This window comes from Diabrotica virgifera, chromosome 2 (genome assembly GCF_917563875.1).
Source record: "Diabrotica virgifera virgifera chromosome 2, PGI_DIABVI_V3a".
Lineage (NCBI taxonomy): Eukaryota > Metazoa > Arthropoda > Insecta > Coleoptera > Chrysomelidae > Diabrotica > Diabrotica virgifera.
The window spans coordinates 183205863-183225308 of NC_065444.1; the positions used below are offsets into that span (position 1 = coordinate 183205863).

General features: G+C 32.3%; 1 protein-coding gene across 2 annotated transcripts in view; it reads left to right on the forward strand.

Moving 5' to 3' along the window:
* LOC114329368 (myelin transcription factor 1) overlaps positions 1–19446 on the forward strand; it is a 149908-nt gene that overhangs the window by 92476 nt on the left and 37986 nt on the right. For both annotated transcript variants that reach the window (XR_007696236.1, XM_050642964.1), the window contains exons 10-11: positions 8186–8322; positions 8396–8633. Coding sequence is in view for 1 of the 2 variants with exons in the window: in XM_050642964.1 (XP_050498921.1) it covers positions 8186–8322; positions 8396–8633 (375 nt within the window). In the remaining variant the exon portion in view is untranslated. The remainder of the gene's footprint in view (positions 1–8185; positions 8323–8395; positions 8634–19446) is intronic.

Here is a 19446-nt window from a genome sequence, read left to right on the forward strand (position 1 = left end):
TTCTAGTGATGCCTCCAGGATAATATGACAGAACTATGAAACAAAATCAGCTATTCCATTTTTTCCACAGAATTTTTTAAAGTGAGGAGAAAATACAACGCTTCCATTCACCCCCCGTATAATGCCATGCAAGCAAAATTTTTGTTTTTACCGAAATAATACCAAACAATATCAATACATGTACCTACAAACTGGTGCAAGAATCTTGACAATCGGAGCACAAATAATAGAGTTATAAATTGTCAAACAACGCGTTCCAAGATTGCGGCTGTAATTTTGAATATTTTTTCGAGATATTTGGCACACCTATTCGTAATATAATAAAGAATGGCGGTACAGAGCCCAATTTGAAAAATATATTAATATGTGGAAATTACTCTGTAATTAAATATAATATTAAAAAAACGAGCCTGTACCGCCATTAAGAAGAACAAAAAAATACACTTTCTTCAAATAAACTTTTTTATCCGATGCCTAGATTTTGTGTCATTTTGGAACTACTAATGAAATAAAAAATTTTAGTAGTTCCAAAATGGCACAAAATCTAGGCATCGGATAAAAAAGTTTATTTGAAGAAAATGTATTTTTTTGTTCTTCTTAATGGGGGTACAGGCTCGTTTTTTTAATATTGTATTTAATTACAGAGTAATTTCCACATATTATTATATTTTTCAAATTGGGCTCTATACCGCCATTCTTTATTATATTACGAATACGTGTGCCAAATATCTCGAAAAAATATTCAAAATTACAGCCGCAATCTTGGAACGCGTTTTCGCTACCTGTTGATCGCTACTGTTTCCTCTTAATCAAAAATTTTGGGTGACGAAATTTGTGCCGGTGAGTGTATAAAGATTTTTCCAAAGAATAGAATGAAAATAAACCTAAATAAACAGAAATAAAACAGCTAGAAATAGATGAAGGTAAACACATCAAATGAACACACAAGTACAAGTATTTAGGTTTTATAATATCAAACAAAGGAACAAGTAAAGAAGATATAAAAAATAGACTAGGACGAACAAGAGATAAATATCAAAAAGACCGAAAACAAAATAAGAGCAATGGATATGAAATTCTTAAGAAATTGCAGAGTATCAAGAAAAGATAGAATAAGTAACATCATCGTTATCATGTAGCGCTACATCCCTGGGTGAGTCCTGGCTGGCTGTACAACTTTTTTCCAATTTGTTCGGTCTTCCATTAACCTAGGGTCAAATGGAATGTTTATTTTCTGGAGATCTGCTTGGATGTTATCTCTCTATCGCATTCTGGGACGTCCGAGTGGTCTTTTGTCTGTAGGAATCTCCTCTCATACCAGTCTTACAAGTCTCTCGTCATAAGTCTGTGCACGTGGCCTGTCCATCTTAGTCGCTGTGATTTAATTTCTTGGACAATATCGGTGTCATTGTAGAGTGCTTTTAATTCGATATTCGTTTTGATCCTGTACTGGTTTGTGGTAATGTCGTAATGCGGTCCGAAAATTTTATTAAGTAGATATTTTTCGTTCACATCTGAGCTTTTCTTCGTTTGGTTTGGTCATGGTCCATGGTTCGCATCCATATGTTAGTACAGTTCTGACGATGGATTTATAGATTTTGATCTTGGAACTTCCTGTAAGATTTTTTGATTTTATAAGCTTATCCAGTGCGAATAGACAGCGATTTGCCGATTGGATGCTATCTTTTATTTCTTCAGTAACATCGTTGTCAGATGTGATTACGACCCCCAGATACTTAACGTTGTACTCGAAATTGAAGGTGTTGACCATCACATTTAGTCCTATCTTGTCTCTTCGTGTCGTTCTATTTATACACATATATTTCGTCTAGAGAATAAATAACATAGAGGTTAAGAAAAGAATGGAATTTTTTTTTATTCGAAATAACCCGCATCAACCATAAAAGGTTATTAGCGGTGGTACAATGATACATATTAATTTGATATAAAATATAAACTATTTTACAAAGTTTTTTTTACAGAATTTTTACAAAGTTGATTTTAATTTATGATTGTTCTGAAACGTAGCACTCATATTTGGTTATATAATTTATTAGTTTCCTTTAAAAACCTAATGATTTTGTTACAATCCGCACTGTTTAACGCACACTTTATATCACATGGTAGTCCAGTAGCTTGTCTTTGCAGATGATATAATGGACAGTCTATAACAATGTGACCTACAGTTAGGTATATTGGCAGAGCCGTGTGGTACATCTTTTAAATATGATGCAAGTCTTCGAAATGCCGCTCCTTAAAATATTATTGAAACTTGACTTTTATTTTTATTAAAAGAAACTACACAAAATAACGAAAACTTTTATTTCAAAAACACAACATACTTTAAATTAAATGAAATATGTATTAACCCTACATTAAGTGGGTAGGCGCAAAATTTGCTTGCAATGCTTTTTAAATGCATTCATTTTTTTTCGAATCCTGAGATAACTAATTAGTATTTTTGAAAAATTTAAATGCAGAATAAAATATTACATTATTACCGAGGGCCGAAAGTCCCTGAAAATCTCTATAATGTGTATTTGAATAAGTTACAGGCTGAAAAAAAAGAGAAAATTGAGTGTAATTTTTAATTTCAAATATCTTATTCGAAAGAAACCTTTCGTTTAATCTAAGAAACTTTCGGCCCTCGTTAATAATGCAACCTTTCAATCTGCGTTTAAATTTTTCAAAAACATCTATTAGTCTTTTCAGGATTCGAAAACAAGTGAATGAATTTAAAAAGCATTGCAAGCAAATTTTGCGCTTATGCTCTTAAGTAACATTTACAAAAATGATAATTTTACCCTTCTGACTTTAATTTTGGCAAACTCGTCAATCAGATTGGTGTAATCTAGTGGGGATAGATAGATAGGTGTAGCAGCTAGTAAGAACTCGATTGAAATATGTGCTAAATTTTTAGGTTTGTTTGTCTTATGAACCTTCGTAAATAAATTTTAATTTTGAAAAACTTCTTTCCCCACTAGCTACCCAGACAGGGAGTGTTAATACATTTCTTAGTTTACAACTATATTTGAGTATAAAGAAATTAGGTCATTATTTCGCACAAATAGTTCAAAACCTCTAAAGATTTCATGGACTATGGTATCATTTGAAATATATCACGCAATTCTTCTAGATTCTAGAAGATCATTATATCATCAGATTTTTTCTTTTTCTATTGAAAGTATTGAATGAAGATTCATACAATATTTTTCTAGTGTTTCATCATCTATTTCTAGTGGAGTCACTGAAGGTGGATATGAGCTATTACCTCCGATTTCGTTGAACCTCCATCGATTTGCATGAAAATTGTTGAGTGGTTAGAGGATATCTCAAGGAACAAAGGTGACATGGTGCCAACTTGCGCTTTTACCCTGGGGGTGGATGCCACCCCTTCTCGGGGGTGAAAATTATTTTATTAAAATTAAACCCATAATTCGATAGAGGGACAAATTTCAAGCAAAATTTGTTATATAAAGTTATTAAAATAAATCAAAACTTTTTGAGTTATTAAAGATCAAAGATTTTAATTTTTCTTGAGAAAAATGCATGTTTTTAACCAATTTTTCATCAATAACTCAAAAAGCGTAAGTTTTTACAAAAAAGTTATTATTATCAAAATTGAAGCTAATAAAAAATTAAATAAACTCCTTACTAGAAAAACCTTTTAATGTTAACTAAACCCGAGTTATAGGTAATTGAATGTATATTTTTTTCCGCGAGTAAAAAACTCATTCAAGCTGAAATAACGGGAAATTGATGCATTTTATAACATAAACTTATTAAATATTTGTCAAAGTACTTAAAAATATCTATCAAATGAGCCCTACGAACATATTGATAGCGTTAAAATTTATGCCCCAAAATTCTTTCAAAATTTATCTTTTAAAATTTTTTCCAAAAAATGTTATTGTTTTTTTTACAACTCCGTTCGGATTTACGATATCAGATTCATCTAAAAACTGTTTGAAAGCTAGTTCCAAGTGCTATTAAGCACGTTAAACATAATTTTTTGAACCCCTTACTTTTTTAAAAATAAAAGGTTAAATGACCCCGGTTGCATGGTTCCCACAGCAAAATTTAAGATTTAAACGTCTCTATCTCGGTTATTTTTTACCCTATAGAAATAGTAAAACAGGTAAAATATTTGTCATAGAAGAAACTAAAATCTTTTAAAATTTTTTCCAAAAAATGTTATTGTTTTTTTTTACAACTCCGTTCGGATTTACGATATCAGATTCATCTAAAAACTGTTTGAAAGCTAGTTCCAAGTGCTATTAAGCACGTTAAACATAATTTTTTGAACCCCTTACTTTTTTAAAAATAAAAGGTTAAATGACCCCGGTTGCATGGTTCCCACAGCAAAATTTAAGATTTAAACGTCTCTATCTCGGTTATTTTTTACCCTATAGAAATAGTAAAACAGGTAAAATATTTGTCATAGAAGAAACTAAAATTTGGTTATATATAATTTTTTACTCGTATTGAGTATTTTTGGAGTTATTATCAAAAGAATATGAGAATTACAATAATTTTAAAAATTATGATTTTTTAAATTATACCTTTTTTTCAAAAATATGCACTCTAAACCTGTCAAAATTATCTAAAACCTTACTTATGCTAATATAAAGAAGTTCTTGTAAGGATTACTATAAATTTTAATTTTTGTGGAAATGGCGTATGTTTCATTTTTCCCTTTTTCCTAAAAAATTCGAAACGGTTCTTTTATTTTCATTATAACTTGCTTAATTTTGACGCTATTACCTTGTTCTGAAGCTCATTTGATAGGTATTCTGAAGTATTTTGACAAATATTTAGCAGGAATATTTTATGCATTGCATCGTTTTCCCGTTATTTAAGCTTGAATAATTAGATTTGAGTACTGGTCGAACAAAATACCCATTCAATTGCCAATAACTCAGTTTGAACTAACATTAGTTTAGTTCTTTATGTGAATAATGTATTCAATTTTTTATTATCTTCAATTTCAGTAATAATGACTTTTCTGTAGAAGCTTATAGTTTTCGATTTATACGTGAAAAACCGATTTAAAACATGCATTTTTTACGAAAAAATAAAATCTTTGGTCTTTAATAACTCAAAAAGTGTTGATTTATTTTAATAACTTTTGTATAAAAAATTTTGCTTATAATTTGTCCCTCTATCGACTTATGGTATTATTTTTAATAAAATAATTTTCACCCCCGAGGAGGGGTGACATCCACCCCCAGGGTAAAAGCGCAAGTTGGCGTCATATCACTTTTGTTTTGGTTCAACGAAATCGGAGGTGAAAACCTTCAGTGACTGCACTATTCCCTCAATTTAAAAATATCATATAAAAATTTAAAATTTTTATTATGAGTTTCTAGAAGCGAAAATCGATCAATCTCGATCTAGAATAGTTTACGGCAATGTCTAAAATATAGATGAACAAATTTATTTTAAATTTAGCTTCATCTGTTAAGAGCTCGTCCACAGATTTTTCGTAGTCAAATAAACGCTTTTTTCTCCTGGCTCGAATTTCATTTTCAGCTGGAAATTCGGAACTTATATGAAAATTTTCTGCAATTTCATTAAATTTTCATTTGGTCGTTAACCATATTGTCTGTAACTTTTCATTTTTTTTTTCTATAGTTTCTGACAGCATTTTTACACAATCTGACAATTTTTTTATTTACTGATGATGCCGCCCCCTTGTGATGCCGCCTGATGCGACTGCCTCGCCGCATCATAGCACGGCACGGCCCTGTATATTGATGTCACAGGCGTAGCACATTTTTTGATTTTTTTTAATTGAGGTTTTCTTGGGAAACATCTGTATCTTCGGAGTTATCATTTTCAGTTTGATCTAGATTTAGTTGACGACGTATTTTCTTCCTTATTCGTGTAATTCTAGATTTAATGCGTCTGTCTTCGAGTTTGGGGTAGATTTCTGTTAGCATTGTTAATAGTCCTGCTATGTCCTTCGTGTATTCCTGTGCGATACTTAATGGATTGGGGGAACCGTGTGCATCATCGAGAAAGCTGACTATCTCTGTATAGTTTAATTCAAACAGGGCTGAAGCTTTATCAATAAATTCCTTTGCCGGTTGGATAAGTGATTCAGTAGAAACTGTTTCTCCAGTTTTTGTATCAGATTTAGTGACTCTTGGCTTTTTTGTTGATCTTGCTTTAGGTTTTGTAAAATCTATTTCTGTGTTTTCTACCGGTGGTGTATTAACTGGAGACGACATTTCAGAATGAGAACGTTTCGGTATAGTAAGTTCTGTAGGGAGTTCTTGGGAGTCCATTACTTCACCAGTGTTTTCTGTTTGATTCTGGACAGAGTGATTTTTGTCTTCAGCTGTTGCATTACAGGAAGAAATAGAGTCTTGGTCAGTTTGGGATGTAGGTATGGACGGGTTTGACTGGGTGGCCGTATAGATACCTGTTGAGGCGATATGACCAGATTGATGACAGAGATAGCAAGTGAGTCCGTCAGAAAGAAAGATTCGGTAAGATGTATTATCGAAGTCAATGAGAATTGATTCAGGAATAACAAGATTGTCGACAGGTGTATAGTACACCTGCCTACGAAAGCTTAATACGTGACTATATTGAGGATCTTGAATTCCCGCTCTTAAGAAAGACATCGGTGAAAGAAGATGAAAGCCCTTCTCGGCAAGATATTTTTCGAGGATGTGATGAGGAATAGACGGACAGACACTAGACAGCAGTAACCTATTAGCAGGAGTGACTAGTCTTCTTGCTCTGATAACATTATCTCCTATTTTTATACCTCCGTGGTCTGTTAAAAAAGTGTCAACAACGTCTTTGCTGGAAAGGTAGATGCAGATTCTGCCGTTAGAAATTCGTGATGAAAAAAGTACATTTTTGGGTTGTACTAGTGATCATATTGCTGTAACGTAGTCTTCTAATTTGAGTGTGTCTACTGCTGGGATAATAACGGCTTGTAGTTTCGAAGGGAATGTAGCTGCTTTCTGTTGGGTAATTGTAGAGTAAGATGGTGTTTGTTGATCGGGTAACATTGGAGGACCCCTGTAGTCAGAAGTACCAGCCATCGGATGAAATTGTTAAATACTTTTTATTTTAATTTTCTTATTTCGTTTCATTATATTGTAATTGGTTCAGTACGACTCTGTCAATTACAAAGTATTTAACTTATCGAAGATAAGCCAAAAAACAAGTTTTTGTTAAACATCTTTGAATTTACAAAACTGTATGAATGGATTGAAATTCTATAAGATTTTGATGAAACCGTAAATATATTGATAAAATTACTTACGGCAATCAAATCACAACTAATAACTAAACTACTTGTTATGTTTCTTATAATTAATTTAAAGATTTACTATGGTAAAGCGATGAAAAACTTCCAGACTAAATTTAGGTGTACTTAATCAACTAGGTTCAGGACCGCACCTCAAAAGAATGTAAATGAACCCAGCCATAATAGACTACATAGAACAGAAGAGATTAACCAGGAACAGATATGTCAGAAGGGCAGACAAAAAACGTTGGATAAACAGAATAACAGAGCGGATCCCGATGGGAAGAAGGAAGAGAGGCAGACCGCAAAAGATCTTTCAGAAATGATGTGGATGAAGCAACGGAAAAAAGAAATCTGCAGGAAGGAAAGTGGTAAAACAGAAAGAACTGGAGAGATCTGTTAAGTGAAAGAATACAGTGAAAATTGTGGAAATCCCTAGTATATTATATAAAATATAAAGAATTGCTAGAAGGTAAAAACATTGACAATCCAAAGGTATCCACAGTTCTGAATTTGTATTTCTATTCTAACGCTGAACTAATAAACTATACCTTTATACGAGAATAGACCGTGGCAAGCACTGTAAATCAAAATATCGTATATGCCAGTCTAAAATATAATGAACTGCTTTTGTTTACATCCCAAATTAAAGTACCCCGCAAAATATTTCAAGTAACTTTGCAAGATATATTATGGAATCAATGACAAACTTTTAAATAACTATATAACATCTGTAAATATAAACCACAAATAAAAATATTACAACAATCAAAATCTAGTTCGAGCTTCATGAACCCATAATTTGATAAGTATGAGGTGTATTGTTAACCTTTTCGAAAGTATAAACGTTTATAGAAAGACCAAAAAACATTTAAAAATAACATTTAATAATGAACAATCATTTTTATATTGCAGTGGGGTACGACCTGTAGCGTCATTTGCATCAACGCCTGGAGGAGGACCAGTACTAGCTCCTGGTGCAGGATATAGCAGAGAATCAACTCCTGACAGTGGCGGAAGTCATTATATGGATGCTTACCGGGATCCTGCAGGTATATTTAAATTCAAATGCAAGATATAGTTTTTTACGTAATGTGCAAAGATCGTAAATAATGATTGCTTTAGGTTATGGTCCTATGAGTCCCCATCCTGGATATGGTATGACGACAGTAGCCAGTGATTATGCCTCAAACCCCTACTCACCTTACCCACCAAGTGGATACTCATGTGCCGGTGGATATCCTGGACCCGTTACAACAGGTTACCCAGTTCCCCCAGGCGGTTATTCACCAAGTACTTGTTATTCCATGCCACCGCCCCAACACTCATTATCGCAACATGATAAGTCGCCCAACAAGGACAGGTAATATATGGATATTTTGTAGCATATACCCTAACACATACAGGGTGATTGATTAGTAGGGTAAAGCTCAATAGCTCCGCTATAGTAATAGATAGCAATAAAAGTTAATAACAAAAATTTTAGCCACCTTAGAGCTTCACATTGCAAAATTAGTTAGAATGTTACAGGGTGTTCGATAACACAGTGGCAGACCAAACTTATGTTTTTTTAAATGGAACACCCTATATTTTCTTTTAAATTCGAAATCCTGTTAACTTCTCCATCACAAAAATATAAAGGTTTGCTATGTTATACAAGGTATTTACAAAGTTATAACCAATTTTATATGAAAATCGTAACAAGTTCAACTCCCTGTATAAATAAAAATAAGCACAACAGCAATGGTATATTAAGGCCATATTTTTTTATTTATTGTCAAAATTTTTAAGAATTATTGATATTGCTAATTTTCTTTATATCAAATACAGGGTGAGTCAAAACGCAAGTACATTATTTTCTCAGTAATGTTAAATGGCTAATGTTAGTTGGCTGTATACCATACATATATTACAATAACGATAAAATCCTTTATAAAAGGTATATTTGTTCAAATCACTAAAAAGGGCTACATCACAAAACTAGTTTTCGATCGAATGACCGATCATCATCAGTGTTTACCTAAAATGTGTATAACCTAACAAGATAAATTATCTTTGCATTAAATGCAAAGTCTTTAAAATTTTGACTACGGTTTTAAAAAGTTAAAGGTTATACTCACGTGAATCTAACAAACTAACCACGAAAAATAAAAAAATATGTGGGTAAAAACCCTTTACAATAATTGATCCATCATAGGAACATAGATGAATAATGTCAAAATAAACATGGATGTCTAAAATATCCAATATATTATGCTCTAGGTTCCATTGAGCTTGAATTTGACTTGTTTCTTTGATGTGAACAAGTCAAATTCGAGCTCAATTATACCTAGAGCATAATATATTGGATATTTTAGACATCCATGTTTAATTTTATATTATTCATCTATGTTCCTATGACGGATCAAGTATAAAGGGTTTTTACCCATATATTTTTTTATTTTTGGTGGTTAGCATGTTAGATGCACATGAGTATAACCTATAACTTTTTAAAACCGTAGTCAAAATTTTAGGTAAACACTGATAATGATCGGTCATCCGATCGAAAACTAGTTTTGTGATGTAGCCCTTTTTAGGGATTTTAACAAATATACCTTTTATAAAGGATTTTATCATTATTGTCATTTTAGTTTTCAAAGTAGCTCTGTCCAATTCAAAATTTGAACACTCTTTCTGCCTTGTTGCACTCTATAATATGTATATATCTCGTCCCGTTGTTCCTTTACTACAAGTAATACTTCCCAAATATTTGTGTTCGTAGTACCTTTTCATATTTGTCTAATTTCCAAATCCGGGTCTTCGCCTTCACTGTCTACTCGCATATATTCTGTTTTTGGCTTATTCATACTCATCCCTCATTTCGTATTCATTGTTGAGCTTTATAAGCATATAATCTACATCTTCTTCACAGCTTGCAATTAGTCCTTGATCATCTGCAAAGAACAGCGTTGTCAGATAATGGTTGTTAAACTTCAACCCCAGGCAGCGGAAAGACCTGCACCAGTATGCAGTAAATGACTTTCGTTCATTTCATTTGGCAGACTAACGTTGTCCAAAGTGGATGTTTAATAATGTTAAAGAATTGTACTCAGATGTTTCTGGAAGCAATCCATTGTCATCGACTTAAGTCGTATTATTTTCACATATTTATAATGTAGATTGAACATTTAATCCACTGTTTGGTTTTGTGGCTATATAGCAAGGACAATGAGTTCACTGAAGATGGACTGATAAGTCCGAAAACGTTCTGAACAATCGATGTAATCCTGTTGAATTTTTTAGAATATTTATTCTTAATTAAATTTTATACCAATTAAACAAGGGAGTTTTAACTTCACGTTAAAAGTTACTTAACTAGATGGTATACAGCCAACTCTCGGGAACTGTTCCGTTAAAATTTTTAAATATGATATCGTTATAAATCAGACTGGTTTTCAGCAACCTTTTTCATAGTTATCTAAATATTAACATAAAGAAAGATCAATATTCTGCGTTTTGTAACATTTTTGCTTTCAAAGTAAACATTTTTAAAAGATAAAGTTTTCAATCCTAATAGCAACATAAGGTTTGTTCGTAGTACGATCCAATCGATCAGCAACCGTTGCCAACCATCAAACGCATGCGTAGTTAACAGTTAGCGCTGCGCAGTTAACAGTTCGAGTTCGTAGACTGCGAACGCGCTTGCGTCTGACGGTTGGCAACGGTTGCTGATCGTTCTACGAACAAACCTATTAATAATATTGAAAAATATTAAAAATATTACTAAAAGATTTTTAAATTGAAAACTTACTATTCCATTTTTCCATGGTAACACCTCCATGGCTTCTAAAATTTGTAAGCCAGATGGATGCTGCAGTGAAGACAAGGTGGAATTCTAAAAAGTTGCAATTCACAACCCCCGTCTGCAGCTTGGAAAAGTTCCAACGGAAAATGGACCTAGTTACTCTATAGGAGTAATACTAATATATTCACTTCGAGCAGAGAGCAGCAGGCCTACGCCTCTTCGATGATGACTCCAATAAGAGTCGAAAATCGTCGATTCGGAGTGCTGGACTGCGCTCCCTGTTCTAAGTGAAAAATAAGATTGTTTTGCCTTCGCATTGCAACTGAATAAAAATGGTATACATTTTTATTTTAAACATTTTTATTTTAAAACATTTGGGCGTCCCCCGGTATTCGAATAAATTGTCAGTGGCATCCGTTTTGGTAACGTACCTGTGGCAATGACGTTTATACATTAAACATTAAAATATTTACAATGAATTTATCGCTTTTAATGCAGCCGTAATCAGGTGTGCTCGTAGTTATCAGACTTATTTTAATAGTTTATTATGTGAACCCTCAAAACCGAACATTAGTGGAAATATTTTTAGAACTATCACAAGGATGAATCATCAACATAATATATTTTAAAATTACCGATTTGAAAAGTTTTAATTTAGAAGATAATGGAAGAACTGGAGAATGGGTATGTTTGATTTGATTACTGTGAAATTATGATTATGTTGCATTAATTATAGTTAATAACATTTTTATTGTTTTATTTATAATTTTACTAAATGTGCCTACCTTAAGTTTATTATTGTGTTGACTATAAAATAAATAGGAACATAAAAAAGAAAGGTTATAAATTTTCAAATATCATATTATTACTTAATTTTAGTATAAAAGGTAATGTTGTATAATCATTTCAAGGATTGCCTTTTTAAACCGCAGAAAAGTTTTTTCCATCTCTTTCTAGTAGGTAACACATAACATTTGAGGTTATCAGTGGTTTTATAAGGGGGCTCGGAAATGTTCTCAAATATGTAGAAGTAAATAAATTTTAGTTTCAATAGTTATTTTAATTTTAGTTTTGTTTTTCATGTTAATGTTTTTAATTATCTTTACCATTCCGCTAAGCTGGTTTAACACATCTTCTACCTTAACATTATCAAAGGCTTTAGTCAAATCTAAAATCCAAATAATAGGCACGTTTGTTCTATTCAAAGGCTTTCTCAGCAATTTGTCTGGCTATAAATATAACGTTTATCGTTGACCTATTTTGTCCAGAGCCTGGTGATCTCTTGATAAATTATGTATTATCCATTTCCATTATGTTGGTGGTCCGTGCTCCGTGTGGATATGGCATTTGCTCCTCTACATATAAACTGTGGCCGATTGGATCGCCGAGGGTAGGGATCGCCCGGAGCGGCGCTCACCCTCTGCGATCCAATCGGTTGAATCGGTGACTGTTTATACACTGTGTCAGTAAAGTATGGAACAAATTATTTTTTAGCTAAACAGACCATTTTTAGACATAATCCTAAAACACGTCGATTTTTTATTTTAATTTACCGTATTTTAAAATAATATTCTAATATACAGGGTGAATTACTTTCAAATAATGACGTCACCGTCATTTTTTTTTAAATGGAACACCCCTATTTTGTCTCAATTTTCGGATTACTCTAGCTGAGCTGATTCCAAAAATGTATCACATATTGATTCAAATTGGTACAGGGTGAACAAAAATACAATAGTTTTGTGTGTGCTCATAAAGTAACGCGTTAGTTAAATTAACAATATCAAAAATACTTATTGTCTAGCGGACAGAATATGAAAGAAATTATTTCTTATCAATTTAAAAGAAACAGAGGCTATGTTTTTGTTAAATGGCATTATTTGTTTAGTAATTTATTGATGTTCAGTGACAGTTTAGTACTACAATATTTTTGGTATTTGTGAATGTTTTAATTATTGCTTAGATTTAATTTGAAGTAGAAATGGAGTTAAGTGTAAAGCAAAGAATTGAAATACTTATGATGATTGGGTATGGAGACAGATCGCGAACTCAGATGGAAGTGTGCAATTTGTTTAATGATAAATATCCAGAAAGACCTATAACGCGTTCAACAGTCAGTAAGATTAAAAAGAGATTTCGAGAAACTGGTACGGTTGAAAATGCACGGAAATCAGGTCGTCCCTCTGCAATTAATTAGATGTTTTACTTAGTTTTGAAGAAGATGCGCACACTTCTGTGCGTAAAGTTAGTCGCGATATCGGTGTTAGCAAAACAAGGTACACAAACTATTAAAGCTTGAAAAATGGCATCCTTATAAAATCAAACTTGTGCAGGAATTAAACGAAGATGATCCCGATAGAAGAATTCAATTTTGCGAAGCAATGATGGATAACTGCCACCGAGACCCTCTCTTGGTACAAAACATTATTTTTTCTGATGAGGCCAGTTTCACGTTAAATGGCGAGGTTAACCGTCAGAATTGTAGATACTGGGCAAAAGAAAACCCCCACTGGATGCGTGGGCATCATATACAATACTTGCAAAAGGTAAATGTATGGGCTGGAATTGTAAGAAATCGAATCATCGGACCCTACTTTATCGAAGGTAATTTAAACGGGGCAACGTACCTTGAGTTTTTAAGGGGGTATCTCGTACCTACTTTACGTAATTTGTTTCCCAGGAGACGTAGTCCTGGAGGTTTTGATGAAAGTTTATGGTTTCAACAGGATGGTGTACCTCCACATTATGTTGCAGATGTCAGAAAATACCTAGATGAAATTTTTCCGAACAGGTGGATTGGTAGACGTGGACCTATTCAATGGCCAGCGAGGTCACCAGATTTCAATCCTTTGGATTATTTTATGTGGGGCCATCTGGAGAATGTTGTGTATCAAACGAAACCAGCAAATATTCAAGAATTGAAACAGAGAATTCGGACAGCAATAAACAATATTTCTCAAAACACAATAAACAAGGTTCAACAAGAATTTGTACAACGTTTGGGTTACTGTCAAATACAGCAAGGGCTGCAGTTCGAACATATATAAAGTCATGTATTTCATCATATTCTGTCCGCTAGACAATATGTATTTACTTTATGAACACACACAAAACTATTGTATTTTTGTCTACCCTGTACCAATTTCAATCAACATGTGATACATTTTTGGAATCAGCTCAGCTAGAGTAATCCGAAAATTGAGACAAAATGAGAGTGTTCTATTTAAAAAAAATGACGGTGACATCATTACTCGAAAGTAATTCACCCTGTATATTAGAATATTATTTTAAAATGCGGTAAATTAAAATCAAAAATCGAAGTGTTTCAGGATTATTTCTTAAAATGCTCTGTTTAGCTAAAAAATAATTTGTTCCATACTTTACGGACACAGTGTATGTAGACGAGCACATGCCGTATCTACACGGAACATGGAGCACCAACGTAATGGATACGTACTATCCTATTGACGAACAATCTTTTTAGCAAGAGTTTTGCTGAAAAGGTGATTGTACAGTTCAGCTCTAAAATTATTGAATTTTTCCCGAGTGACACTTTGACAGTTTTAATTTCACGAGCCGAAGGCGAGTGAAATTATGTCAAAGTGTCACGAGGGCAAAAACTCTATATTAATTTTAGAGATCGAGTGCAATTTGTTGCGATTATTTCATGAATAAAACTGTTCAAAACCAAAATTTTATTGTAATTTATTTATGTAAGTACAAATTAGTACAATTAAACAAACAGTTGTTATAAATATTAATTTGACGGTTGAAAGTCATCACTTTTATAGGTAATTTTTAAAACATTAATTGTCATTGATGTCACTGAATGTATTTTTTCATAGCAACAAAGGGCATGTGACGTAATATACTCGACGACGGGAAATTATCAAAAATTATCAATTTAATTTAGATTTCTGTAGCTTTCTATTGGTCAGAATCTCCTATGAATGAAATAATCAGTATACTTTCAATTATTGTTTCTCTTTCTCACCTTGCTTATCAGTTTCTGCGGCTTTTCTCATTTTTCTATCCATGATATCTTCTGTTGTGACTTGTATGTTGATCTTATCATCGATTTCTCGTGTACGCGTGTACCTCAATAATTTGTCTTCTCGATATTTTTAGCAATAATAATAGCAGTTGCTATGGCCGTCGATGTTAAAATAAGAAAAAAAAAAGAAAAAGGTCTGAAGAAAAGAAGAAGGGAAGAAAAGAAAGAAGAAGGAAAAGAAAGTAGTAAAGAAGGAAAGATGTATTTTAGCACGCAAAACTTATCTGCGAAAAAATTAACTTTAGCTTACGAAATCGAATACCTCGAAGGTATGGACTGCTGCAACTAATCTTGCAAGGAAAAGTAGAAGGCAAGCGTGGACCAGGAAGGCGAAGAATTTCCTGGCTGAAAAATCTACGTACGTGGTTAAACACAACAACCAAAAACCTTTTTAGAGCAGCAGTGTGCAAAGTACAGATTGCCATGATGGTCGCCAACATCCGAAACGGATAGGCACTACAAGAAGAAAAAGATTTATTAAACTGTTCCGATATTTTATTTGAGACTTGATTTACATTTAGGTGTTTATTTCTGTCAACTCCGTAGATAATTATCTAATGCAAAGAAAACTGGTTTTAACTAACAGAAAAGTAATCATATGGATCTAACATGTTTCATAATCATAACCCACAGTCAAATAACATAAGTCAATTTATAAGACAAATAATATAATAATTATTGGTTGAGTCAAAGTCTTGAAGATTCGGGCTTTCTTTTTAAACCTCAAAATGTGTCTTTTTTCGTGGCTTTGGCGTAGTCTTAGTCAATTAGCCACACAAAAATATTTTTCTTAAAACTAGCTCTAATTAATTGCTTTACTAGCATCGACCAACCGCAGCTACCTGTCAATGACTGTTATTCAAATGGGACTATGTTTAAAGAAAATAATCAAAATAAGGAACTCATTCAGTGCCCGAATACTACCTGCAACGGAGTAGGACATATTTCTGGTAACTACGCCACCCATAGAAGGCAAGCAAGTGTATCGTATTTAGTATTTAACAAACTAATGAGTAATGTAAAACTTCATTATTATGGTAATGCATGTAATGTACAGTCGAGTTTAAAATCATTATTAAAATTCGGTCAAACCGGCAAACAGGTGTATGTTCTCAAAAAAATTGGTAGTGTGTAAAAATTTTTTATCAAAATTAGCTGAGTACTTTCATCACATCACGTGCCATCATTAGGGCTTCGTTCTATAGGTATAAATCCTTCAGAAGCAGTTGCTGCTCGTGATTTTTACAATATAGACCAGGGCGCATCTGTAAAAATATTAGTACATTTGGACGTTGAGAGGTGACTCAAATTTTTTTGCAGAAATTGCTTGAAAATAAATCAAATAATAATATTTGAGTTATCCTCCCTCTCAAAAGGTCCGGAACATTGTTTAAATAATCAAAATGTCAAAAAATTAAGGAAAAATTCGATTTTTTTCTTCGTTTTTGGATTATAACTTTAAAAGTATTCATTTCCGAGAAAAGTTGTACTAACATAAAAGTTGCGTAATTAAATTTCCTACAATATAGAATTGGTTAAAAATTTAAAAAATATTCACCCTTGGTGCAAAATAGCAATAATTGCAAAAAAAACATACAAAAACAAGTATTCGAATTTTACGTATTTCAACCATTTATGCTACACTTTGGACCTTCATATTTCACACAGAAAAACTTTATGATACAGTAAAACAATACTATAAATTTCATTAAGATCGGTTCAATAGATTTTGCAAAATAAATTTTGCAATCCAGCTTTCGTAAAAAAATTCATTTTTTCAAAATGTTACAGGACTGAAAATAAAGCAGATAGCAAGTTGAAATTTTTTTTGCTTATAGAAGTTTATTGTACCTTTCATTTGCAATTTTGCAAAATTAAAATCGGTTGACACTACGGAGTCAGGAATTTTTTAAATAAACATTAATTATTGGTGCTACGCGCAGGACAGCGGATAGTTTGCTCTGATTGGACATTCCAATGAGCTTTGATAATGATTGATACATTTTAATTTTTATTACATTTCGATATAAATATATATATTTGTTTATTGCAAAATAAAAACACATGAGTATGTGGTTCCTTTGAAATAACACTTTTATTAGCAAAAACTTTCTTTGTTCATATGTTTTAACTTAAAAAATAAAAGTTTCTTATTTTTAAACATACGCAATTGTTAAACAATATTTCTCAAACAATAATAAAATTAGTGTGATTTTTGTGGAATTAAAATATTAAAATACAACAAAATATAGAGTAAGAAAATAATATATTAGATAAAGATGGTGGATATATTAGATAAAGAAATGTTGGTGGAAATAGTCCTGTCGCCAGGGGGGGTACAACGGCCTCCTTTATTCAGATGGACTTACCCAAGTTTTTTTCATGTATTTTGACCCGTAGAATACGAATTTTTTGGGTAACAGTTGATCCGGATGTCGATAAGATTGTTATTGACCAAGAACTTGAGGAATTACATAACCGCGATCTCTCGCAAAACAAAACATTTTTTGGTATTTTTTGGGTCATTCTAAGCAAAACATGTTTCTACAATTTTTTTCGTAGGATGGCTAGTTTTCGATATAACCGCGGTTGAACTTTCAAAAAATCGAAAAATTGCAATTTTTGAACCCGAATAACTTTTGATTAAAAAATAAAATAGCCAGTCTGCTTACCGCATTTGAAAGTTTAAGTCAAATTATATCGGTTTTAATTATTTGCATTGCTAAAAATTTATTTTTTTATTGTTTAACAAAGCTAACACATAGTGTTTCCCGTGCCTTTACATGCATTTTAACGCATGATACGTAGAAATAGCCTCGATTGCACTAGTACCTATTCTACCTACTCGTTCGATTTTAAATGAGAAATCATAGAAAACATCACTCACGCACTAGGTGTTTGTAGCTTTGTTTAACAATAACACAATAAATTTTTAGCAATGCAAATAATCAAAACCGATATAACTTGACTTGAACTTTCAAAGGCGCTAAGCAGAATTGCTATTTTACTTTTTAATCAAAAGTTATTCGGGTTTAAAAATTGCAGCTTTTCGATTTTTTGAAAGTTTAACCGCGTTTATCTCGAAAACTGAGCATCCTACGGGAAAACTTGTTAGAACATTTTTTACTTAGAATGAGCCAAAAAATACAAAAAAATGTTTTGTTTTGCGAGAAATCTCTGTTATGTAATTCCTCAAGTTCTTGGTCAATAACAATCTTATCGACATCCGGATCAACTGTTACCCAAAAAATTCGTATTGTACGGGTCAAAATACATGAAAAAAACTTAAGTAAGTCCATCTGAATAAAGGAGGCCGTTGTACCCCCCCTGGCGACAGGACTAAAATCAACTTGTGTGAATCAAACACCGCTGTCCTGCGCGTAGCACCAAAAATTATTGTTTATTTAAAAAATTTCCTGACGCCGTGGTAATTAATCGATTTTAATTTTGCAGATTGCAAATGAAAGGTACAGTACACTTCTATAAGCAAAAAAATTTCAACTTGCTATCTGCTTTATTTTCAGTCCTGTAACATTTTGAAAAAATGAATTTTTTTTGCGAAAGCTGGATTGCAAAATTTATTTTGCAAGATCTATTGAACCGATCTATATGAAATTTACAGTATTGTTTTACTGTATCATAAAGTTTTTCTGGGTGAAATATGAGGGTCCTAAGTCTAGCATAAATGGTTAAAAAACGTAAAATTAGAATACTTGTTTTTGTCTGGTTTTTTCGTAATTATTGCTATTTTGCAACTAGGGTGACTATTTTTTTTTTAATTTTTAACCAATTCTATATTGTAGGAAATTTAATTACGCAACTTTTATGTTAGTATGTACAACTTTTCTCGGAAATTAATTCTTTTAAAATTATAATCAAGAAACGAAGAAAAAAATCGAATTTTTCCTTCATTTTTTGACATTTTGATTATTTAAACAATGTTCCAGACCTTTTTGAGAGGGAGGATAACTCAAATATTATTATTTGATTTATTTTCAAGAAATTTCTGCAAACAAATTTGAGTCACCTCTCAACGTCCATCCCAAAACAGATGCGCTTTTGACTAATAGGGGAGGCTATACCTAACTCTAAAATATGTAGACACATTTGCACTAGCAAAAAAATGCGCCAAAAAATGTAATGTAAGGCCCCATTTTTTGACCATTTTTTATTTACATTTCATAAACATATCATCATAATTCATAATTTCATAATATCATATCATTTTAACAATAATTAGTCTTTGTAAAAGTTTAATACCAAAATTTGTGTCGTTTATTTGTTAACAATTCCATCTTTGTAAGTAAATATGCATATCAAAATAAATCAAGATTTGAA